Genomic DNA, 24,886 nt, shown 5'->3' on the forward strand with positions numbered 1-24,886 from the left:
AAACATGGAAAGAAAACATCTCCCACAGAAGCCTATATATAAACTCAAATCCCCAATTACAGAAACAAAGTTTCATATTAAGTGCATGAATACTGTCTTCAGAATATTTATTTCCCCTTCCTCTCAAAAACAGATACAAGCTTTTATAAAAATTTTGCTTTCTTTCCTCTGCTTCTTCAAAGAGATCTCCTCAGCACATTCTTTACTGGAAACAGACCAAAATTAGATTTTTGGTGGGGTCCCTCATTCCCTTCCCCTGACTAAGGCCTGTCTGAGAAGAGATTACAGTTCAAAGCCCTTTAACTGTAATAGGGAGAATCTTGAAATCCAGGAGGAAAAATGCTGTGGCCTTTTTTTTCTCTCTCCTTTTCCAAGAGATGCTTTTATAGAGCAAGATTCATTTATATAGCAAAATATTTCAGGACTTTTCCCAAAACAATCCTATCTTTGGATGCTCAAACCCAGCACCAGAATCCCTGGGACCTGATTTCAGATATGTCCTGAGATAAAATGACCCCATCCATGTCCCCTTACAAATGCCAGGTCATGGAGGAAGCTGAGCAGGTGACAAAGATGCTGATGTGAACAGAACTTCTCTGTTACTCTTGTAAATTATGGAGCTGTAACTGACAGTGCGCATTTTGAAATACAGTTCTCTACGATAGCACATTACCAAAGCACTTTGATTCTTTAGAAATAAACAAGAGAACTGCCTAAAATGCAGATATTTCAGAATTGTAAAGCTTCACAATAACAATAAAGGGTTTTAAGACTCCTAACATCATCATGTCACCCACGACTGCAAAACCAAAATTCATGCGCATGGACACTCCAGAATTTAAGGCAGCCTTACAGGGAATGATTGTGACAGTTCCCGCCCTTTGCCATTTGTGGGGAGCAGCCCAGCTCTGGTGCCCTGCCCTGCCCTCCCTGTGGCACAGCAGAGGGCACTCACCGGTTTCTTGCCCACGATGAGCTTCTCCACCTTCTGCACCTGGGACACGTGGTCCTCGTTGGTCTTCAGCTCGCGCTTGCGGATGCGCTCGTAGATCCCGATCAGCATCTCCCGCGGGATGTCCTCCCCATCATCCACCCCTGCAGGGTAAGCTGCTGTTAGCAGGGAGGAGAAAATCCTGCCTCTCTCTGCTTTCCTGCCCTCCCAGTGCTGCCTGCCTGCCTGCCTGCCTGGATGTTTGTGCTGGCTTCTGCCAGCCAGCTCCTCCTGTGCATCCTTGTGCTGCCTCAGCCACGCAGAAGAAGTGGTGTGAACGTGATTTAAACACTGATTTTGGTCCAGAAGCTCACTGCCCACACACCAAGACATTGATGGAGATAATCCAGGTTTGGGGATTTTTTTGTTTTAAAACTCCATCTAGAACTAAGATATAAAAAGGCTGATTTCCTAAAGTGTTGGGGAAGATGAAACAGGAAAGCCTTATAAATACGATTGTCTGTCAAAAGATTTTGAGAATATAGAAACTATAAGCGAGACTGAAATGAAAGCAAGCTTTGAGATACTTTAGGTATTGAACAACTGAAAAACAATGGTGTGGCCAGCTGAAGGTGATCCCCTTTTGATGGAACAACACCCTCTGCCTGCAGACAGGTCCAAGGGTCAGAGCAGACCCTACAGCTTAACAGAAGGGGCCCAAAGAGGAGTTTTTAGGGTTTAAAATGTAACACACTATGGTAATGAAAAGATTCTAATAGGCTGTATGTAAATACTATATAATTTGTATATTGTACTGGAATGGTTAGTGAGAATCAGAATATTCAACACAGAAGAAGATTTATTGTATTGTAACGGGAACCTCGCTCTCTTACGCTTTTGCTCTCTTACCCTTTTATGCTCTTATCCTTTTTACTCTCTTACCTTTTTTACTCCCTTACTCTCTTCCCCTTTTACTCTCTCACCCTCTCACCCTCTCTCCCCCTCTCTTCTCTGGGGCCTGCTCTGAGCTGTGGCTGCAGCTCCCAGCAGGGCCCTGCACCCAGGCCCTGTGCAATAAACCCCAAATCCCAGCAGGGCCCTGCACCCAGGCCCTGTGCAATAAACCCCAAATCCCAGCAGGGCCCTGCACCCAGGCCCTGTGCAATAAACCCCAAATGCCAGCAGGGCCCTGCACCCAGGCCCTTTGCAATGAACACCAAATCCCAGCAGGGCCCTGCACCCAGGCCCTTTGCAATGAACACCAAATCCCAGCAGGGCCCTGCACCCAGGCCCTTGGCAATAAACCCCAAATCCCAGCAGGGCCCTGCACCCAGGCCCTGTGCAATAAACCCCAAGTTCCAGACCTGGCTTCAGAGATCTCTCGTCTCAGTCTGTCCCAACCATCTTACCCCCTGATGCTCTCACACTAAAGTATTTTCTTTTTCTTTCACACCTCTGTTTGGTATTAAAGCTGCAATGAGTTAAATTCCTTTTCAGACACTAAAATCTCCATATGACATTCTCCTAGGAATAAACCTCTGGGAGGAAGCAGAAGAATAATTTCATTTTGCCTCTGTCTCTTATTCAAGATTCATGAAATAATTTCCTATGTGAGAAACGTATGAATGCATTATAATTGTTTAGTCAATATTTCATTTAATATTTCAAAAAGAACAAGTTTAATCTGGACAAAATAGCCCAGATCCAATATTACTGTTTAGCACTGTGTGATTATCATTGGTGTGGCATGCTAACAAATGCCACACCAATGGCATGAATGCTTGATCCTGAATTTTTAATAGCAATGGAAGGAGTCCAATTTCACTAAGTGACCTAAAGTTGGGTTTTCTAGGGACAGAGAGATGCATGTCTCTTTTTTAAACAGGTTTTAAAGCAATAAACTCTTATCTCCCCTTCAGAAACAAAGATAGAATACTTTGTCACCCCAGTGCAACAACAGCTTCCATAAAAAATACAGTGATAAAATACAATTTGTTTGCAGATAGAAGCAAGCAAAACCCCCTCTGTTCTGTGCCACGTGGCCAAGCCTTCCACATGCCACCCTTTGTGATGCAGTGATTTACTGCAGCAAGGCAGCCTGATACAGAAATGCCTGCAGTAACAAGAACTGCTGGCATGCATGCTGCAGTCCAGAGAGAATGTGCTGTGGCTAACTCCACAAATGTAACTGCAGCATTATGCCAAGAGATGCATATCAGGCCTTTGGAGTATTTGTGGATTTTACAATAAAATCTCAGCACTAACTTAAACTTTAAACTAAGATGGAACATCTGCTAAGCACAGGTTGTTCACTGCTGCCTTATATAAATCTCAGGGAATAAAATCACCAACCAGGACTTAGACTTTCAAGATCTGAAATTCCAGAACACCAAAAGTATTTTGGTTTTACTGGTCCTAAAATGAAAGGTCCTGACAATACATCCATCCACTCAAGAAAGACAAAAATGACAAAATATGACACAATTAATTCTATCTTGCCATTACAGAAACGACTGAAATCTGTCCAAATGGCAGCCAGGTGACAGCAGCGTGAGGTTGTTCCCAAAAAACACAGAGTGTCCCTGCAGGGACAGTGACAGGGAGAAGCTTTGAGGAGCTTTGCCCTGAGGGTCTCTTACCCCTGAGGTTCTTGATGAAGTCCTCCAGCTTCATCTTGCGCTCGGGTTTGACGTTGGGGCTGTACATGTCGGTGTTGAGCAGGATGATGGCGAAGGCCAGGATGAAGATGGTGTCGGGGTTGCGGAACTGCCGCACCACGCCCGGGTTGCAGATGCAGTAACGCTGGCTGGGAACACCAGGGAGGCTGTCAGGGCTGGGAGGCACTGCCCAAATGCACAAATAACCCACCTGCTGCACTCCAGAGCCTCAGCAAGCTGCTGCTCCCTGCCCAGACACAGCTTTAGCTTTCCATCCACCAGTTTTCCTAAGGCAGTCCTTGAACGTGCAAGGAGTTTGGTTCTCCTTAACTGTAACTTCACTTACTACAGTAACTTCTGTATCCTGCTTTTTTCAGTGATTAATACCCCAATAGCAGCTAAGAACACAGCATTGATTTTGGCTTACTGCCATGTGGTGATTTCCAACTTATCCTGCCCTGGATACACCTCTGTCAGTACTGATGAGTGACTCCTCTTTCTCCCACTGCTGTTGAAGTATTTAATGAAGAGTCAGGAGTATACACACTCTAGAAAGTACATAGGCTTTTAATTCTACTCATATAAACTACTAAATCCAAATATATTCTTAGAGATTTTCAAAAATCCTCGAGTATCTTTTCAACTGATGCCAGAAAGAACTTCTGAGAAAGTTCTATTAATACAAATGCCACACGTGAACAACACCAGCAAATGAAACTTCCTATTCCATACTTAGCAACCTCCCCTCCCAAACAAGACATATTTGAAAGTGTTTGTACCTCATGATGACACTGAAAATAATCAGGAAAGTGACTTGGATAAGCCCAGGTTCCCCAGTTCTGCAGTCTGACTGCAAAGCAGCAGATTTCTGGGGACTGAGGGACTTATTTCACATCCTACCTAAAAGCTTCAATGAGCCGCTGCACCTTCTGGGCTTCTCCTTGGACACGGATGTGGGCCTGAAATTTCCTGAGTGCTTCATCCAGCTCCATTGTGGAGAAGTCCATCTCATCCACCACACAGCTAGGACAAAAACAGACGCACATCATGTCTCCTCATTTCTAACAACACAGTACCAAAGGGAAGATTTTGAAACAGAAAAAACTTTTCAACTTTCTATCTGACGGAGATTCTTGGAATTGTTTTTTAAACTTTCAGCAGCAATTGCAATAATTGCAGGTAAGCTGTGAAGGGAGGTTGAAAATAACAGATCAATGAGAATGCGCACATGTGAGCAGACCCTTGTGTTTTTTAACTGAAGAGCCACAGGAATGACAAATGTCTGATCATTGTAAGTGATGTACCACTGCCACAAATAATTATTAGTTCTGTGCTTCCAGGCCAATCAACTATCACAATGCCTCCAACAATAATAAATAGTTTATACTGCTCAAAATATCATATCTCAGACAGCCTGCAGCAAGCACAATAATCTGTACCAAATGGCTCTGTGTCTAGGAACATTCTTAATTGCAGAGAGAAAAAATAACCTTGTTTGGATACTCTCCTATTATTACTGTAATTCTCATCTCCCCATCATTTGCCATGACTTTCAGTTAACATTTATGGAGAAATAATTATTTTCTTGCTCTGAAAATACAGTGCTGACAAAAAATAAAAGGGAACCATTTTAATATAATCAGCAACATGAACTATGTCATTCTAATACTTTGTTTAAAGACTGCTTAAAAATCAGAGGCTTATAAATTTCCTTTAAGCTTAGCTTTTAGTTTTGAAAAGACCAGACATGAATCACTGCAAGCAACAGCACTGTAATGCAGAAACCACAGAAAGCACCATCCACTTTTAAAAGCTTTTTCTTAAATGTATAGATATACAATGACAAATTGCAGAAGCTCATGTTTTTCTTCCAGTAACACTGTAGCTAATGTAGATTAACAGCAAGCTATTTATTCCCCTTGCTGTTGTATTGCACTAAATAGTTATTTGGTTTGTTGTTTGACAAGGGATTCTTACACCTTGCTTTTACTATTTTTCCTTTTATGCTAAAGCACAATGAAACAACGAGCCTGGCATTTCTCACACCCTTTCCAATCCTCACCTAAACTTTATTACCAGTTCTGCAATAATGCTCACAGGCTTCCCATTATTGCAAGTTCTGTTAGAATGTCAAAAGCCCTTTTCCCCTTCCTGGTGTAAATGGTGTTTCCCCATTCCAAGGTGTGAAGTGCATGTGCAGCCTCCAAACGAAGCAATTAGCCCAATTGAGGAGGGGAATGAAACAGCATTTCTGTGGCCCGCAGCCAGCAGGTGCAGCAGGGAGGGCAGGGCTCGCCCTTGCCCAGCCAATACTCACTCCAGCACGTCCCTGTTGAACTGCTTCTGCCGATTGCCCAGGAACTCTCCGATCATCTGCCGGCTGAGCCCCTTCCGCTGCAGCAGGAAATGCGCGACCCCCACGGGCGTGTCGGGCACGAAGCCGCGCTCGATCAGGTACTGCACTCCCTTCTCGGGTTTTCTGGGGACAAATGACAGTGCAAGAGTCTCACTTCCCTTCCATTCCTCCTGAGCACATCTGGTTCAAATTCCACACCGGTTCTGCCAATGGCGGTGAATATATTCAGTCACTTCTAACCAATGTCCCAGCAGGATGGGCTGGCGGAGCTGCAGGAGTGTCCAGCTGAATGCATTGCTCACTGCTAAGAGCTGACAGCTTTGAGACACATCTTTGCCTGTTTTCACACATTCCCTGCTCCAGAACCCTCCCAAGGAGAACCTTTGGATGCAAACAGCCTCCCTGGCCAGTGAAACAAAGCCCAACACCAGTACTAAAAGCTCCTGTTGCTGGGAGAGAGGCACAAACTGAACTGAAAAGCTGCTGCTGAAAAACAAGAAACAAGGAGCTCTCCTGACCTCCCCCTGCCTGCTGGCAAAAGTTAAACTTAATGAATAAAAACATCTGAAGTGGTGTCACTTGCAAGCTGAGAGAACAAAAAATAAGGGGGAAAACTATGGCCAGTCAAGCAAAAAAACTCAATTAAAAATGGTGCAACTCTCATCTAATTGAGACTTTTGGTTCCTTCCTTTAACACACCCACTGCCCCAGATTTCCCTCCCTCAGACAAGCACCTTCCCAGTTTCTGCAGTGTTTTACATCACTTTACACAGCTCCAGATTCAGCTGTAACCACTTTCACATCCCAAAACAAAGCAAACCAAAGTAATTTATTTTAACTTATTAAGAAGTGTGTGCTGAGGAGGAGGGTTGGGACAGAGCTGGCAATAAAAGATATTGCTTATAAAGCCAAATGCTGCTTTATTCTCAAGTGCTGCAAAATCCCCTTGAGAGCACAAACTGTGCACTGCATCATCCAGCAGTGCAATGCAGCAGAAAACCATCATTGCTATTAAAAATATTCAAGGAGAATCTTTACAGAACCAGTAATTCCATCAGCAGGTTTATTTTTTTATGGAATTATGCTATAATGTCCACCTGTAACAGTGGGTGGTTTGCAGCTTGCTGGATGACCTAAAAGACATTTCCTTTAAGGCAAGCAAAATCAATCAGAGAGGACAAGGTGACCGTGCTATTTTTATGCAAGTTTGATCACACAACCATAACCCTTCCCTTGTTTTAATTGCAAATAACATTGCTAAATACATCATCATTCAGTTCTCCTACTCTTTTACATTCCATTATTATACACTTAATACCCTATTAAGAATTAGACAGATCAGAGAAATATATATAATTTAATCAAAAGGGAGTTCTCAAATCTCAATTTCTTGCATCAGGCTTTGTGGCTCTTTTCATCTGAAATAAGATTACACACACGGTCATCTTCTAAAACTAATCTCCTTCATCCCAAAAAGTCCCTTTTCTGTAAGTAATGTAATTGCTATGTTCATATGCTTTTAAACTGTATTTCAGAATCCTTAATCTTTCTAAATTTAAATTCACAGCACCCAACAAAAACAGGAACAGTTTCCCCCGTCCCCCTTGTTAGTGAGCTGCACTTGTCCAGTAAATTCAGAGAGATGCAAACCCAGGAGAGCTCCTCTCCAGTGACTGTCAAAGTAGAAAACAGCACTCAAACCCCACAGCTTAATCCAAAGATCACCTTTCCCTGACAGATAGAATGGATCATTACTTACTGTACTAAAAACCAATTTGAATTCCTAACACCTGCATAAGCCTGAACATTTAAAATCATCACAAAGATAAAATAATTACTTTTTTATCAGCCCCTCTCTGGTTGTATAACTTTACATAAGTCAGGGTTTGCTTTTTCACCTAAGAAGCTTTGCCCTGGTTTGGTAATATGAAGTCACTTGATTCCAATACCCTTCAAACCAGGCTAGATGAGTGTCCAAAACAGAGTTAAAAATCCATTTACAAAACACTGGAAGCCAAGAGCTCTTTTCCCATCAATGCTGGAGTGAAATATCAGGGAGTTTTGCAGTCTGGGATTATTTGAAAGCAGTCTAGGATTATTTAAAATACTCCAGTTTGTTACAAAAGCTGTAACCTGGCAGCAATAATATGAAAATAACACCTGAAGCCCCAGGCTGCAGGAATGAAGGCTGCTCCTGCCCTGTTTGATCAATCACTGGTAAGGCAGGCAGGCTCAGGGTTTATTGTTGCTTAAGCTCCTTCCCACCTCCCACCAGGAGGGACATTATCCTATTCACCAGGAAAAGTACTTACCAGAAAGTGATGACTCTTCCAGAGTGTTCTGAAGTGCTGTATTTCCAAGGAAAATTTACTTCAAAAGTGAAGTTAACAATAGGTTCAGAGAAAAATGCACTCAAGGGGGCCTTCCCTTCTGCTTTTAACATAAGCAGCATTTTGTCTCCTTTCAAAGCCAGAGAAACTGAAGAACTAAATAGGATAATGGAAATTTAAGTCACCTCCAACACCAGAAATTTCAAACACCACCAAGTCTGAAGGAGTTGCTCCCTAAATGCACAGGAGGATGTGAAGGTTGTGGTGCTGCTCCCCAGCAAAGCACCAGAAACTCGTTTGCTCCTTCCCAAGGTGTTTTTTTTCCCCACCAGGGACCTGGCAGGCTGTGGGGAGGCCAGGTGTGAACACCCCCAGCACCAGCCAGGGACTCTCTGCTGGCAAACCCAGCTGTTCCAGACTGAACACACCTTCCTGTTCACCAAAGCCTGGCTCTGCCAAGTGTCTGACTGGGTGCAGAAGGGTCAGGGTGGAACAGGACAGGACACCTGGATAGGTTATCCTCCTCTCTGTCTGCTCAGAGTTGGGCAGAGGCTGTTTTGTACTTACAACTAAGAGTCTTTTGTGATTAGGAAAATTCCCACTGACGGCTTGTTAATTACACAGACCAATAACAGACAAGATAAGAAATCTATAAATAGCAATGGAGGAAGCAGCAGAAGCAGAGCAGTTATTTTCAGATTTGAATACATTAACTAATATCAAAATAAACCCTCTAACATGAGCACCTTGCATAGCTGATAATGTAGTTATTTAGAGAACTTTTGATATTTACAAGGTTGCTTCCAAAATAAGTTTTAAAAGGTCTTCTGTCTCAAAAAAACCCAACAAAACAACCTAAATGAAACAACCAACCAAAAAAAAAAAACATCACAAGGATCTACTGAAAGAAGAAGAAAAAATCAACACCAGAAGATGTGCAAAATTTTTTCATAAAATTCTCAGAGGTTGATCAAAGGACTAAGGATCTTGCCAGAAACTGATTAATAACAAGACATTTAGGCTAGTTTAAAGTGATTTCTAAGGGAAATAAAATGATGGAAGCATTAATGCAAACTTCAAAATAACAGATCAAGCCAGTATATTTTAAAAAGCTCATTTCTTAGAGAGTACTGGCCAGATCTAGAAGGGCTCAAGACCTGCCAGAGTCCGAGAAGGGAGGCAGAGACAGCTCCTCCTTGGAAGAAGGGTAAAACCTGACTGACTTCCTATACATATCCAAACTGTTCTCCTTAAATTTTCAAGAAATATTGCTTTTACAAAAACACTGCAATGATTCTGACAAATGAATGTGGTGGAGGAAAAGCTTTTATTTGGATTCTGGATGGGAAGAGGGATCAGCCCAGGATGCCCTGGTGCAGCCAGTCCTGGGGCAGGGCAATCCCAGTAAGCCCCAGTGCTGAGCGGGTGAGCACAGCAGTGGCACTGCCTGCAGGCTCCTCTCACATTCCTGTGGCTGGTTTGGGGCTTCTGACAAACTGAAAGAGGCCAAAAAGGTGTTTTGGGTTTGGGTTTCTTTTTTGTTTCTTTTCTTTTTGTTGTTGCCTTTTTTTTATTTTATTATTTTTTTTTTTCAGCATGGTTTGGTGGTTTGGTTTGGCTTGGTTTTTATTATTATTTTTTTAATCCAGTCAAGCACTCCCCACAGCTGCACCATCACTGTAGTATCCAAGCCACAGTGTGGATCAAGTGCCTGTGTCCACAGCAGCCAAGAGAAGGAGAGGAGGAGTAACAAGCACTGCCTGGAACAGAAACCTGCCACAAAACCACAGCACTAAGGTGGATAAAGCCTTGCCCATTCCTGACAAGCTGAATTTGTAAAGCTTACAAACACCCTAAACCACATGAAATCTTTGTATTTCCTTTTACAGCTCAGCCAGTAAGAGAGCTGTAAAATGAGAGATTAATTAACAAACGAGCATGGGCCATTTCCAATAGCCAGCAATGCCAGAAGTACCATCTGAATTAAAGCAGGGATTTATGAACAGTGTAAACAACCACAAGCACACTGCTCTGACAGCTGACTGAGGGAAGGGGGCAAAGCCAGCTTGCTGAAACTTCTGTAACTCCAGGATTTCTGAAGGCACACCTGTGTTTGTTGGTTCCTTGTCTCTGCTACAGGGAAACTGAGACGATTCGAAAAGGAGCAAACCAGAAGTACAGAAACATTTCCTAGAGGCTGTTAGAAACTCACTGCAAACAGGAACACTTCACAAACATACAGCTGCCAAAGAAATCTTTTCATGTCAGAGGTAGAGTGTTTAATGCAGCTATGATGCCAGCCCTCAGTAAAAAAAAAAAAAAAAAAAAAAAAAAAAAAAAAAAAAAAAAAAAAAAAAAAAAAATAATAATAATAATAATAATAATAATAATAATAATCTCGCTTGCCTTTGATACCAGTGATCTCATTTTGAAAATATTTACAGTTGTCACAAAAATAAGCATTACTTCAACACTAAAAAAAAGGGATGGCTTTTTTAATGCAAGAACCTAAGACTTTTCTTAGAATCATTGAAGAAGTTAAATATTTTTAAATAACCAGGCTGGCAATAACAAGCTAGTTGAACATTCTCCTTAGTCTGGCACACAGCTCAGTTTTGTTTCTATGGTTGTACTTTTTGCTTTGCTTTTGCTGAAGAGCCCACTGCTGCTGCAGTGAAGCCAAGAGAATCCCTAGGTCTATTTTAAACCTTCTGGCTAAGAAGGAAAAAACCAATATCCTTAAAATACTGCCCAAACTAGTGCCAAACCAACTTGTCAGAGTTCACTCCACAGTGAGGCAAAAGGGGATTGAGAGGAGGAAAATGAGAGAAACTGAGTGGGAACCCTGAGCTGTACTTTTCTCAATTGCACAACTATTCAATGAAGAGAAAGAAAAACTGGCTGTAAATTGCATCTTCTGGTAATTACAAAAAAAAATCCCTGCGTGAGGAAAATAAGCCAGAAAAGAACACATTTCTCCCTTCTGCATCTCATGGAAACAGGAAGATCGCTATTCCCATAATTTGGGCAGGAGCACCACAGTTTGCCCCCAGTGGGGATGATTTCTCCCACATTAGGATATTAATTCTCTGAAGTTCATTGAAGACCTCCAACCACAGATGGAAAGGTCAGCGCACACTTGCAATCGCACCAAATTACCTGGAGTAACCTCTGTTCACAAAAAGTTAATTTCCACTCATGCCACTAAGGAAAGAATTCACCAGGAAGTGATCTCAGTGCCTGGTTCTGTTTGGTGGGGGAGCAAAATAAAGAGAGGAAACTCTGTTGATGTATATTTTCATGAAATTGGGCAACTGTATTACATGATTCTACCATGACTTTCTGCCTGGCCAACCAGTTTCTTTATGGCATAATTTCCTAACAAGGTGCCAGGAAATTATACATTGAACATTATTACTGCTACTGAATGTTTAGGTTGGTCAGAAAAGTTATTGCCTGAATCAGAGCTGATTATAAAAGGGTAAAAAGTGTATCAAAGGGCAAAAAGCGTATCAAAGGCACCTAAATGCTCCTGAGCAGAAAGTCTGGCTCATTCTAATAAAGGAGGGGAAATGGAGTTTAAAGGTGTTTCAGAAAAAGGATTTTCCCGTGTAAGAAGCATCATTGCTGAGGAACAGAGCAGGCAGCACAGTGGAGAGGCACAGAGGCACACCCCAAGGACTCCAGTGCAGTAGCTGGACATGTCCTTGCTAGTGAAAACAGCCCTGAGTCATCCTGCCAGAGCATTTCCTACCTCCTCATGATTCCCTCCCTTGGCAGTGAGCACTGCTGCTTTGTCCCCCCACTCCTTCCTTCCTCACAAGAAAGGAGGCAAGAAGAAGGAAATATTTTAGTTAAATTACCCAACCAAAACACTCTGTGAGGTTGTTCTCACCTCCTCTGACCCCGCTGCATTTCTCACAGAGCAGGGGCAGGAGTTTGTAGCTGCCAGCAGAGCAAAGCACATTCCACTTTGGGACAAGACATATGGAAAACTGGCTGCCTCTCTCAGAGCTGTGTGCCAGGGCTGAGCGTTGCCCTCATGTTTATGCAAGTGTTGTAAGGAACAACACTTTAGGATGACTGTGTCCTTTAAATTAAGGAACAGTCCCTGTGTTTATGTCTTCTTGTGTCCCTGCCCTATATCCTCCTTCCACACCTCACCACACTTACACCAAACAGAAGCACTTCAGCTTCAAGTCCTGCAACTCTGCTGAGTAAAAATGGGAAACTTTGTCAGTCACATTCCCTTTGAAAGGGACACCTTTTGTGCAATACAGTTTAAACATCTTCTGATTTGCCAATTACAACCTACAAATCCCCAATCCAGTTGGTAGATATGAACTGTTACACAAGAAAGCGTTCATTGGACCTTCCCTTTTCCTCAACTCTTTTTCCTACACAGCCTTCCCATGTCTCTATGCCAGCTGTCCCCTGCATTCCTGCAAAGGCAGCTGGTCACATCTGTCACCCTCAGCATTTGACCACTGGAGATGTTTGGACAGAAGGAATTCCAATTCAGGCACCTGGAGCCCCATCATTCGCTGTCTGGAGCTGCTCAGCCAGCGAAATTCCTCCATTCATGGGCTCATTTTCCAACAGCAGGCACGCAGGCATTGTCAAAGCTCAGCTCCCATTCCTGGCACGTAGCAGGGAGGAAGGAGTGTGCCTGGAATGTTTAAGGGCAGCAGGAGCTGGAGGCAGGGATGAGGTAATGGCTCTTGCAGGGATCCAGGGCCACTCACACTCAGCTATTGCTGCTTCCAGCAAAGCCACATTTGCTTCCAACATTTGGGACAGTTTATATTGCCTTTTAATGGCAATAAAAGGAATCCCCATGCCCATATTTGAACCCAGTGCTTCAATTTACTATTGGTTCTACATTTCAGCTGGTTTGGATGGGATATAATTTATGCTAATCCAAGCACTTGTTTTGGAAAAGAAAGGAGGAAAAATGGCTCCTCCGGGAGAAAAGATAAAACATGCACAGAACAAAGCAAAACACACAAAGCTTTTTTTTACTTTGGGTGTTCTCACTTAAGGCTAAATGTTTTTAGAAATAATGAGAGTCATACTAAGAACATTCTTCTCCTCTTACTAACTCCTCGGCATGTTAGAGGACAAGTTACATGGAGCGCTTTGATTTTAATTTTTGTTGGAAGCGACTGCGCCTGAATAATCTGCAGTCCAGATGTTGCAACAACAGTAAAGTCCCTCTTAGCACACACACGAGGACAGCAAATGGCTCTGTTGTGAAATCCTGGCCAAGCCTCTTCTCTCCCCCTTCCTCTTTCTATCAAATCATTCAAAAAAAATCATTGAAGATATTAGGGATCAGCTGGCAAAATAAAAGAATTGGTTCAAAGGTGAGGAGAATGAACTCAGTTTGATTTACACATTCTCCCTCCTACTCAATCTGTATTTACAAAGTTCAGAATCATTAGAAATGTTTCCAATAAGCTTCCAAATTCACATTGAAAGGAGGACGGTCCAAAAGCACATGTTTAGAGACCAGATACTAGAATGGATGAGACTGACTCTAAGCAATACAGAAGTATGTTCAGCATCTTAACTGAAATTCATTATGAGCATGATGGGTGTAAATTGAGAACACCAGATTAGTGCACTTATTACAGGAGTTAAATTAATTACTACTTGCAAAACTGTTTTTTACAAACCAAGTAAGCAACATTTGGAAACTTTTAAGGATTTCAAATAGAAACCAAGCTTGCAGCACTTTCTGAGTGTGACAGTATGCAGGAATCCAAATTACCTTCAGTCTCTACCTGGAGATGGAAAATGATGGAAACCTTATACCTCTGTTGAACAGTTAAAGCTGCTTTCATGGAAAATGAAAAATGTGCCTTCTCTCAATATTATTATTGTGTGCCTCAGATTTCCAACAAGAATTTATCTAGAAACTGTAATTTGTAATATTGTCTTTGGTATAATCCCACCAGCACCCAGCAAATTCCACTCATATCTGCTTAGTAAAATAAAAAAAAAAACCCTTCTTAAATTAATATTCTGGGGAATCCAGAAATGTTGGGAAAAGTCTGCTCCTGGAATTAGTATCCAATTCATATCAACAGTGGGTTTTAAATTGGAATAAAATCCTCCCCATTGAGCAATAAAGGAAGCCAGTAGGGCTTTCAGGGCTAACGATGAAACATCATTGCATATTGCAAACAGATACTGAAGCCTTTTTGTCTCTGTCAATAAATCCTTCAGGAGAACTTAGAAATAGCAGGAACCTTGATAATGGCCTTTTATAAAAGAAACTACAGCAAACCCTTCAGCACAGAGCATTGTAATGCACTGAGGACACGTGGGGAACAGTTCTCCATCTGCCACTGCCCTTTCCAGAGAGGAAAAGAGGACAAAAGAAGGGAGGTGGAGGGTGCAAGGAATCTGGGAAAATTTATTGTAAAATTATTGCTGGCCCAGGCTCTGTTCTAGCACTGTAAAGTGGTGTCACGTTCATGTATCCCCAAGAAGTACATGTAGGATTAGGCTGAAAAGCCTTAACTATGCCCTGGCATCAAGCTCAGAGCAGTGAAACAGCCCCTGGGCTGCACTTTGCTGCCTCTCCTCACCAGCAATGTCAGCAATCAGCACCAGCAAGACTGGCTCCCATGGCAAGGAACACAATGCCACAGGAGCCCTGCCAGATGGGAGGACCATTTACAGTGCCTGCCAACAGCTGATATCCCAAAGGAGACACTAAACATGACTCCAGGCTCTGCTAGATCAAAAACTGAGTCTGAGCTACGCCAACCCTTATCTCCCATCTTCTGCAACACCAGGCATGGTGCAACAAGTTTTCAAAGCACTCAGATGTTGTCCCCATTTTGCTGACACAGAAGGTGTTTGTGCCCTGTGCCCAGGAGTGCTGAGCAGGCACTGCCCTGTCCCTGTCCCTGTCCCTGCCATGGCCCTGCCCGGTGTGCCAGGGGACACAGTGACCCCGGGCAGTGTTGGCAACAAACACACCCGGCAGCCACACACCCCTGTCACCCCCCTGGTGGCACCAGGCTCTGTGGCACTCCCCGTGCACAGAATGCCAGCCCTGCACTGCTGACCCATGGGCAGGACACATCTCACACTGCTGAGGTTAAACACTTGCCATTAATCTCTCAGAACCATCGGTGCATCAGTAGCAGGATGGAACCTGAAAATCCTACCAGAATGGGGTGCAATAACTGGTAAACCTGGTATTTCCAGCCTGCAGTGAAAACAAACAGGAGAATGAAATCACAGCTCTTCTTTCTTTTTTTTTTTTTTTTTTTCTCCTTGTTTTTGTTTTTAAAGCAGCAGTCAAAAGGCCTCTTGAAGCCTTGTTTATAAGCAAACCAGTCTCGAAGGCTGGATTTGCATTGGCAGGATTTGCAGCCTGCAAAATAAACCTTTCTAGGTAGTGTTTTCCTTCTGCCTGTGAGGGAGGAATGGTTTCTAGTGCATTTCTCCCAGTCCACATCTCTTTCCAGCTCCACTGAAGAAAATGCCCAATTCAACACAGCTGGCCTGCCCAAGGCTCCCTGGGAGCTGCTGCACTCTGGGCATGCACCTGCAGCCCTTCCTTTGGGGAGGAATGAATGGAACACACACTGCCAGGGGGAATCACTGCTGCCATTCACAGCCACGGCAGGGCACAGAAGCTGTTACTCACTTGCCATTCCTTTGGCAGAAATCATTCCATTTTGGGAGATACTTTACCTTCTAGCTTAGGGGCTGCTACAAAATGCCTTTGAAAAGTGCAAGTGCACTTCTTTAATCAACACTCAGGTTCCAAATTGAAGGCCAAGTTGCACTTTGAAAAAAATTCTGTGATCGAGTGATGATCACGGAGCCACAGAATGGTTTGGGCTGGGAGGAATCCTAAAGATGGTTTCTTCCAAACCCTCTGCCATGGGTAGGGACACCTTCCCACAGAACTCCCAGAAAAGTGATTTTCAATTGCCTATAATTTTTTCCCAATGTTCTGTGTTGTCCATTCTCCTGGGAGCTTTGTGCTCTGATGTTTTGCATCTATCAGTGATTAAGTGAACTGACCACCAGCTGTGCTCAACTTTTACCCCACCCATAACTGCCTATCCTAACAAAGGGCCTCTGATAAGACAACTGTCCTTTGGCTTCTGAAAATTGTTATTAAAATAACAGAAAGGAAGGAAAGCCAGAAAAGCTAAAAACTGAAATTTCAATTAAGATGATAGTGACTTTCCATGCTTTTAAAATCCTAATCCTTTTTACCACTTCTGCTCAACAAAGCAGAAGTATTTGCTACAATTTATGCACTTCTTTAAGGTTCTTAATTCTTTGCATTTCAGCCAAGCTTCATGTACCACAAAGAAGGGACATTTGTTAATTAAGGCTTGGGATCTTAATTTGCAAGAAAGATTTCAAAGACACGATGAAATTAACCTGAACTCCTTGTAAAAGACATGCCTAAAATTTCCTCTGGTAGATGCAGACATTTGGAAAAAAAAGTTGCCTTCTTGTAGTAGCTAAGTTCAAAGCCACTTCTTTCAGTGCTTCCTCCTGGGTGGAGCACACATCCTCCCAGCAGCTGCTGCCAGTGCTGCCCCTGCTCCCTCCTTTTAGGATCATAAATCTGTTGTGAAGATAATGTGGTGAACAGACAGTGAAGTGACTCTGCTGCACTGACCTGGCCACTGCACTCACCACTCACCTCCAGATGCAATTTGCAATCCCACCTGATGCACTCCCTAGAGACTCCTGAGCTTTCACAAGAATAAAGCTTTGAAGGTGCTCCAGCTCCGCAAAAGAATTTACAGATTTATGTACCATCACACTCTATGACAGTTCAATACCTGACACTGCACATTATGGAAAATGTCACAATCTTCAGACTTGAAGGGCCACAATCAAAGCCCAAGACATGTGGGATATGTGGGGTATTTGGGGACTGTCTGAGGAATCAACAGAATCTCACTGACTTAGCAGAAAGTAATGACAGTCTTCACTTTGCTTTCAATGCTGGAGATAAAATGCAGTGGAGAAAAGGAAATCACACAGAGCAAAAGATGCACTCAGAGGTGCTGCCTGGAGTTCTGCAGAGTCCTGTCCTGCAGCACTCACTGCTGAGGAGCTGCTCATCACCTCGGAACAATACAGAAAACAGGTTTATCTTTGTGCAAATCTGTGCAGCAAGGTCACTTTGATCTGTTTCAAACAACTGCCTCTATTCTTGTCTGTTCCTGATGTTTACTTTTCACTTTCAGCCTCCCACTGACGTGTCACTAGCAGCACCTGACAGCTTCAATGCTCTCATTCACCCCTGCATGCTGCCTGGGCACTTTTTCCATTCACTTTTTCCCTACACCCTCCTGCAGCTGACTCAAAAGACTCTTACCAAGCCTGAGGCTCACTGAGCATTGACTGCTCGAGGCTCAATTGCTGTGCAAAACTCAGGCAAACACCAATGTTAAATGTCAGCCAACAGCACCAACACCTTCCTCCCCACCTGCCCTGCCAAGGATGTTATTTTCCAATTTTCTAAAAAAGAGCCAATTGCAGTATTTTCCTACCCATTCAACCTCACAAGCAGCAATCCTATGACTTGCATAATTCCAATTGGCTGGAAGCTCCCATAAAGGCATTTTCACACAGATTAAAAACTAAACCTGGAAGTGTTTACAGCCAAACTTGGGGCTGTAATGCACAGCTCACGTGATGGCAGCAAAAATCTTTAACTTACTACAATGTTAGAACAAATACACGAGGAACCACCAACCTATCAATCCAAACACATCAAAGCACTGCTATCTGAAAAGGAGGCCTGAAATCACTCAAGCCACAGAGAAAACATAGGAAAACTATTAGTCATAGGCAGAAATACAAATTTTGTGATAGTTCTGTGATAAATGACAAATATTCATTTAGTATAAAAAAATATTCAGTGCATTGGCTTTTAGCATCACAGTTTTAATGAAATCTACTGAACAAATTCCAGGCCTTGCCAGTGTTAAAAAGGAAACTCCTCATATGCTGCATGTTGTTTCTAGTTCCTATCCAATGAGTTTTACACCACCTACATGTTTAGGGCAGGAAAAATCTGAATTTTTTATAACATAACACAAAAAAATGGATCGGGATCAAGCCACCATATTTTTCCCCAAGAAGGGAGTTGGATTAATCTTCAATAATTTACTACCATTCCTACACTCATAATTACATTTTTTCTTTTTCTCCTGAAGCTGTTAAAGTATGAAGACATCAACTTAAACTTGAACATGAACAGTCACCACAAGCACCTTTTTATTCACTGAAAGGTCAGTACCAGACACCAGCCTTACCTTACCTGTTACAAGAAGAATATTCCTGGCTCATTCTCAGTGACACTGAGAGGAAGGCAGGAGCTGCTGTACTTACTTGTTAAAAAGATTCAGCCCAATCCTATAATGGCGTTTCCTGATAACATCGTTACTGAAGGCAGGGGAATCCCAGCTGTTTCGAGTCTCTTTGTGGTAGGTTTGTTTGCTCAAGGTTTGCTCCCTTAGGCTGTCCCTAGAAGAGGATTCTGAGCTGCAATTTATTGTATCATTGGAGTTGGAAGTGCTGTTGATGCTGTCGTTGTCTCCATCAGAGTAATCAGACTCTGACTTGCTTTGCCTGTTTGCTGTGCCATTGATGGCCAAGTGACTGTCTATGGGCCTAGCCCTGTGCCTGGCCTCCGGCTCCTCCCGGGTGATGATCTTGGCAGGAATGCTGTGAGGGATATGTTTGGGGCTGCCTTGCTGGCTGGGGATGCCTCGGTCGTACGCATTCTGTCTCTTTAACGAGCCCCTCTCCGAGCGGTCGCTCAAGTCCACGGAACTGTCACTGGGCGGCTCGATGGTGAGCAGGGGGAGGTGATCCATCCTCATCCTCTGCTCCTGGCATTCCAGTGATGGGGTACTCCTGCAGCTCGTATCAGTGTCTAACTTATCGTCTTTGTGGGTCATGGACCAGTACTCCTGGGAAGAGTTCACGGAGCGGAGCCTCAAGTCCGACTCCGTGCTGGACGGCCTGTCCACGGACTGGGAGAGCGGCAGGGGCGGGGACAGCTCCTCCTCATCGATGTACAACGTGACATCGCTGTAGGACGCCGTCATCTCGTCCAGCTTCCTGTGATCCACGTTGTGCATCGCTGCTTTGCTCGGGGCGCAGCTCTCCCTCTCCATCTCCCGGCTCCTGACCTGCTCCGCGCTCTGGATTTCATCCGCGTGCAGGCTGCGGCAGTTCAGCGCGTCGTCGATGGATTCCGCCAGGGATTTCACCTGCCTGGAAAAAGCATCCTCCAGTTCTGTTATAGCATCAGAGAAATCAGTGGACGCCGCCGGGGACTTCATGGTCGCCGTCTCCCCGAGCTCGTTGCACTCCGACGGTACCAGGGAGCCCAGCTTTGACCCATCATTTGTAACAGAAACTTGCTTCCCCTCGAAGTAGGAGCTGTGGACTTTCTCAGGTCCTTCAAAGGAAAACTGCATTCTCATATTGGACAGGACGATGCGCCTTGACATGCGGTTCTCGGACATAGAACTGCGCAGGCGCTCGAAGTTCTTGTTCATCTGATACTGGCGGAAGGCGGTCTGGATGGTGCGGGCAGCATGTCTGGTGATCAGACGGCCCCCATACTTCCGTTCCAGCATCTCCACCTGCCAGGGAACACACGCACCCCTCGTCACTTCGTGCAGCTCGGGACAAGGGGAACGCCTCACAAAAACATTTCACGCTCGTAACCTCTTTAATAGACTTTATATGTATTGGTTGAAAGTAAAAACTCAAAATTCCAATGATGAACAGAATAGTTATCTGCAATTTCCACCATAAAATACAAAAGCATATTAATTCACCTCACAGATGTAAGAGAATATCAGTTGCAATAAGTTCTTCCTTCCTTTCTGTGACAACAAAAACACCTGGGTTTCAAAATTACTCATTTTCTTAGAAAAACATTTTGCATGGTTACATTCTAATACACTCCCGGAGCATACAATCTCAGTTCCAAGAACTCTTTTTACTTTTAACAGTATTAACTGTTAAAACGACTAAATCTTAATTAAACTGTTAATATCTTTTACACTTTCCTCTAGGAGGTGGGGAAGGCGTATGGGACAAAGAACAACAGAGTTAAGAGTCCCAAGTGAAGTGATGCTGGAAAAGACTTCTCCCAATTCACAGACACACACGAGGCAGCAGAGCACAAATACCTGCTTATCCTGTAGGTCTGAGGAGAGTTCATAGCTCTCGGAAAGCGACCGGGACCGTTTGATGGCCTCCTCCTCGGCCTGTTTGCGCAGGATGGAGGCGGAGTGCTGCAGCTTGGGCCGGCGGGCTCGCTGCTGGCCCGGCGCGATGGAGTAGAGCCCGTAGGGGTGCTCGTAGTGCTCGGGGCTCAGGGCGGAGCTGTGCGTTATAGGGCCCTGCGGGTATCCGGACGGGCTATCCAGGGACGTGCCGGTCTCGCTGCTGGGAGCCTCCCCCTCAACGCTGCACAACGAGAGAGAGACAGCAAAAGCCTCGGGTGAGCCCAGCACACCGAAATTCTCCCCAGCAAACAGCGCAGTTCTGCTTTAGTTTCAGTTTGTGTAGGCACCCAGCAAGTTTTGCTGTTTGCATGCAGGTGTTTCAAGTAATGTGGCTTTCATGACAAACGCCTCAGTTTTTGCTGCAGTTTGTGCTGCAGTTTTTGCAAGTCTCAATCTGTCATGCCCATGACATCTTTAGAGCATAAGCCAAACAGGAGAATGGAGGTTTCAAGCATTATTTAACTTTATACACTAATTTCTAATAATATCCTGAGTAAGTCGCTCTGTAAAATGAATGCAAACTTCTAATTTCTTAAAAGACTGCTTATTTCCAAGCCTCTCCATTCAAAATGACAGATGCTTATTTATGCCTCTCTTTGCTTTGACCAATTAAAGCAATATTCTCTTACCTTTATATTACAATTTGACATAAAAGGATTACTCTCATGGAGATAGGGATTTAATGGATCTTGAGAGCTACGATGTTTCTAAAAACTGAAGTTGGGAAAAGAATTTGCAAGAGAAATCTCATTTATTTCCCTGCAAGTGAAAGATTGCTCCCATGGGATACTTTTGGTAGGTTTTGGAGTAAAAGCATCCCAAGGGATGGTGTTTCTAGCTAATGAAAGCAACTTGGTTTCAGATGAAGAAAGCTCAATAGCACCCATCTAGCAAAGAGACTACGTTGTTTTCACACAAATGCTGTTATTGCTAAGGAATAAAGGAAAGGAAAAACACCTTTTCTATTAAAAGGGATGCACACAATAAGAAACATTGTAAAACCGAGCCCTAGGTGTATTCTGAAGTACTGATGACTAACAGCAATTTGTATTTGGGTTGTGTTTGCAGGAGGGCACGCTCACATTGCCATACATGCACTTTCACTCTTCCATCTTTTCATGTTTCACACCAATATTTACTGTCTGTCTCATCCTGTGCACACAGAACATTGACAGAAAAACGATTTATTTTTTTTCAGTTCCTGAAAAGACTCAGCAAACACTTCACACATGCACCAACACAAGCAGCACTTCCCCTACCTTTTGTTTTAGGAACGGCACATCCAAACTCCAAAGAAATAAAACTCCACATTCCCACCACACCCTGTATTTTTTTCCTTCGTTCATCTGTACTTAAAAGCCAAAGCCCTCCTGTTGTCTCTCAGCTGTCCCTTCAAAAAGTACAGAGCAATTTCTGAAAGAATGTTCTCCACCGACTGAAGAGCTGAGGGTTAACCCCGGCCAAACTCTCTCAGCTTGAACAGTTTGTACTTTTTAAAGGGAAGGAGAAAAAAAAAAGCCCCTTAGATTTCTTAAAATGCTTCTATAAACATGTAAAACTGAAAGCAAGTCCTCTCTCTTTGCCTATCAAAATATGATCCAACCAAAAGGTATTTTCAAACATACTTAACCCAGACTGGAAATATTTGCAGTGTGCACACATTGCTTTTTCCAAAAAGGAAGCTGACAGGAAACTAATCCCTTTCCCTCCGTGATACAGCTGGCTTTCAACTTAAAAATGATAAACTATGCAGAGTTCTGCAGTGACATTGAAACTGTGTAAGCACCCGCTAAAAACAAACAGGTCATTCTCTCTGAAGCATCCATTAAAGACACGGTATGATACTGAGCTGCTTCACATTCTCTTTTAAACACTGAAATTCCTTCCTCTGCTCTGCCAGCTGTGAGCTGTGCTATTTTGGACAGCACATCCTAGCTGCAAGTTTATTTGTGAGTACTTTTCATACAAGCATGGCAAATTTGTTTTTAACAGGAAGGCTGGAATTATCTTCTTCGGTTCTGTTGACATTTTCTGCCTTCCTCACCCTTGCATTGTGAACTATTTAATACCCCTTCCATGCTGATTATAACCTCCTGTTGACATTTTAATAACACTACCTTCCATGGATCCCTTAACCTTTTCCTCAACAAAAAGGGCACTGCCCTAATCACAAGAAGTTGGAAGGATATCTGCCCAGAGTTCTGACTAAAGTTAAGGGTTCCTTCTTAATTTTTAGTTTGCCTTTTGTACTTTTTCCAGGTATAAATGTGATGCTTGACTGACTGTAATGCTCGCTCTCACTTTGCTCATGGGCCTATTCCCTGCCACCCGACCTTTGAAGCATGGAAATAATTACATTTACAACAGGCACAACAAGAGCTCTTCCAAGCAAACACACGTGCACAGGCTTTAAGGCTTTCCCCCATTCAGCTCTTCCCGGCCTCCCAGGAGCAGCTGAACCTCCATATGAATTATTTCATTAAAGTGAAACTTCACTGGCCAAGAAAAGCAGCTTGCTTTCTACTTCTTCTACTTCACATATGTTTGGAGAAGAAAAACATGTCAACAAATATGACTTGTGTGAAGCTGCAAGGATGGCAAGTTGGCTTGCTGCAGGGAGGGAGCAGCACAGAGCTGGCAGCAGGGCTCACCGAGCCAGCTCCCAGCAGGCCTGGGCCACGGCAGGTTATCAGACATGCAACAGCCCTCTGCAAGAAGGCTGGAAGGGCACTTTGGGGATCTCCAGGTGTGCCAGCCTGACCTCAGCGCTGGGCAGGTCACAGGGCAGGTCACCCTGAGCGTCAGCACAACCTGGGGAGCAGGGCTGGCCAGCGTGGGGCTGGGAAAGGCAGGTCCTGCCTGACCGACCTGCTCTCCTCCTGGGACAGGGCGAGCTGCTTCAGGGCGAGGACAGGCTGTGCATGTCACCTGCTGGGACCTCAGCAAAGCTCTGGCCCTGTTCCTGCCAGCCCTCTCCTGCAGAAACTGGCTGCTCTGCTCCCTGGGGGGGACAGTTGAAAATCCGTGTGGATGTGGCACCTGGGGACACGGGGCAGGGGTGGCCGTGGCACTGCTGGGGGATGGTTGGACTCGGTGGCCTGGGAGGGCTTCTCCAACCCGATTCTGTAACCCAGACTCAGAACAAGAGCAGTCACTGCAGGGCTACAGGGGTGGTTTTTATCTGTGCACTCACTAAAACTGCCAGCACACAAAAATGTCGAGGGCTCTGCCCCTGGCTTGCAGTGAGAAGCAGGAGAAGTCTCCCTGGACTGAGGGGGAAGCTGAGACACCTCTGCAGCCCTGCTCCCCCTGCACACCCTGCACACACTGCCTCTCTCCGATGCTGACACATTAAGGACATCAAGCACACTACAAAAATGGGCACTGTAATACTGTTAATTACTATTACTTAGGCTTTTACTATATATACACATACATATATATTATATTAAAGAAATGTTAATTAAAAATCCCAACTGGAATTAGGAACTGCTTCTCAATAATGGTCTCCAATTTGAGGCATCTGCTACCTACCAGACATGTCCAGTACAATTACTGATAATTTCATTGTTTAAAAAAAAATTCTGGTGGATTAATTTGGTTTATCTCCCTGCAATGTGCAACTGCATATCACTGAGCCCAGCAATCTGTTGAATATTCTAATTGTGTGTTATTAGGAGAATGCAAAACAGCTGAAATTAACCTAGAAGTCCAACTGTTTTATTGCACTCCTGTTTCAGCAGAAAATAGACGTTCATTATCTGCCAAGCCAGAAAAAGTGAAAGGTTGCTTGCAAGAATTTTACAAAGAAGCAGAGAATGGAACAGCTGAAGAATGAAAATGAAATATTTAAAAATAATTAGTATTACTAATATGACTTTGCATGAACAAAAATTTAAAATAGAGCCATTGAAAAACTTTATACAACTAAATAACTTTTTGAAACAGTTGCCAGCACTGACTGAATTAGCATTTTGTCAGAAACTGAAAATTTCTTCCTGCATAAACCTCAGCTTATAATACTGTTAAAAAAATCCAGAGTGACAAAAAGGGGAGGAGCTGCTGTTGCTAGGAAAAGGTCCTGATTTTACAGTCATTTCCCACAATTCAGGATGAGTTCCTTGCAAGAACTACCTCATCAGAAGAAGCTCAGTCTCCTCTCTCCCTCTCCAGTTGTGTGGTTAGCCATGACCAAAGCAAAACATTTCCTCTGCAGGCATTTCAGCAGCACAAGCCTGGCAGGTCTTTTCTTCCCTGGCTCTCACTTTACACTTTCAGTTATTACTTCTAATCACAAAGGC

At 43.7% G+C, this 24,886-nt stretch overlaps 1 protein-coding gene across 15 annotated transcripts in view; it reads right to left on the reverse strand.

The window, feature by feature from the left end:
* IQSEC1 (IQ motif and Sec7 domain ArfGEF 1) overlaps positions 1-24,886 on the reverse strand; it is a 302,794-nt gene that overhangs the window by 21,314 nt on the left and 256,594 nt on the right. For all 15 annotated transcript variants that reach the window (XM_063164350.1, XM_063164352.1, XM_063164353.1 and 12 more), the window contains 6 exons: positions 20,487-20,766; positions 18,667-19,931; positions 5,906-6,067; positions 4,489-4,611; positions 3,571-3,737; positions 956-1,095 (listed from right to left, as the gene is read on the reverse strand). In XM_063164350.1, the coding sequence (XP_063020420.1) occupies positions 956-1,095; positions 3,571-3,737; positions 4,489-4,611; positions 5,906-6,067; positions 18,667-19,931; positions 20,487-20,766 (2,137 nt within the window). The remainder of the gene's footprint in view (positions 1-955; positions 1,096-3,570; positions 3,738-4,488; positions 4,612-5,905; positions 6,068-18,666; positions 19,932-20,486; positions 20,767-24,886) is intronic.

This window comes from Melospiza melodia, chromosome 10 (genome assembly GCF_035770615.1).
Source record: "Melospiza melodia melodia isolate bMelMel2 chromosome 10, bMelMel2.pri, whole genome shotgun sequence".
In the NCBI taxonomy this organism is placed as follows: domain Eukaryota; kingdom Metazoa; phylum Chordata; class Aves; order Passeriformes; family Passerellidae; genus Melospiza; species Melospiza melodia.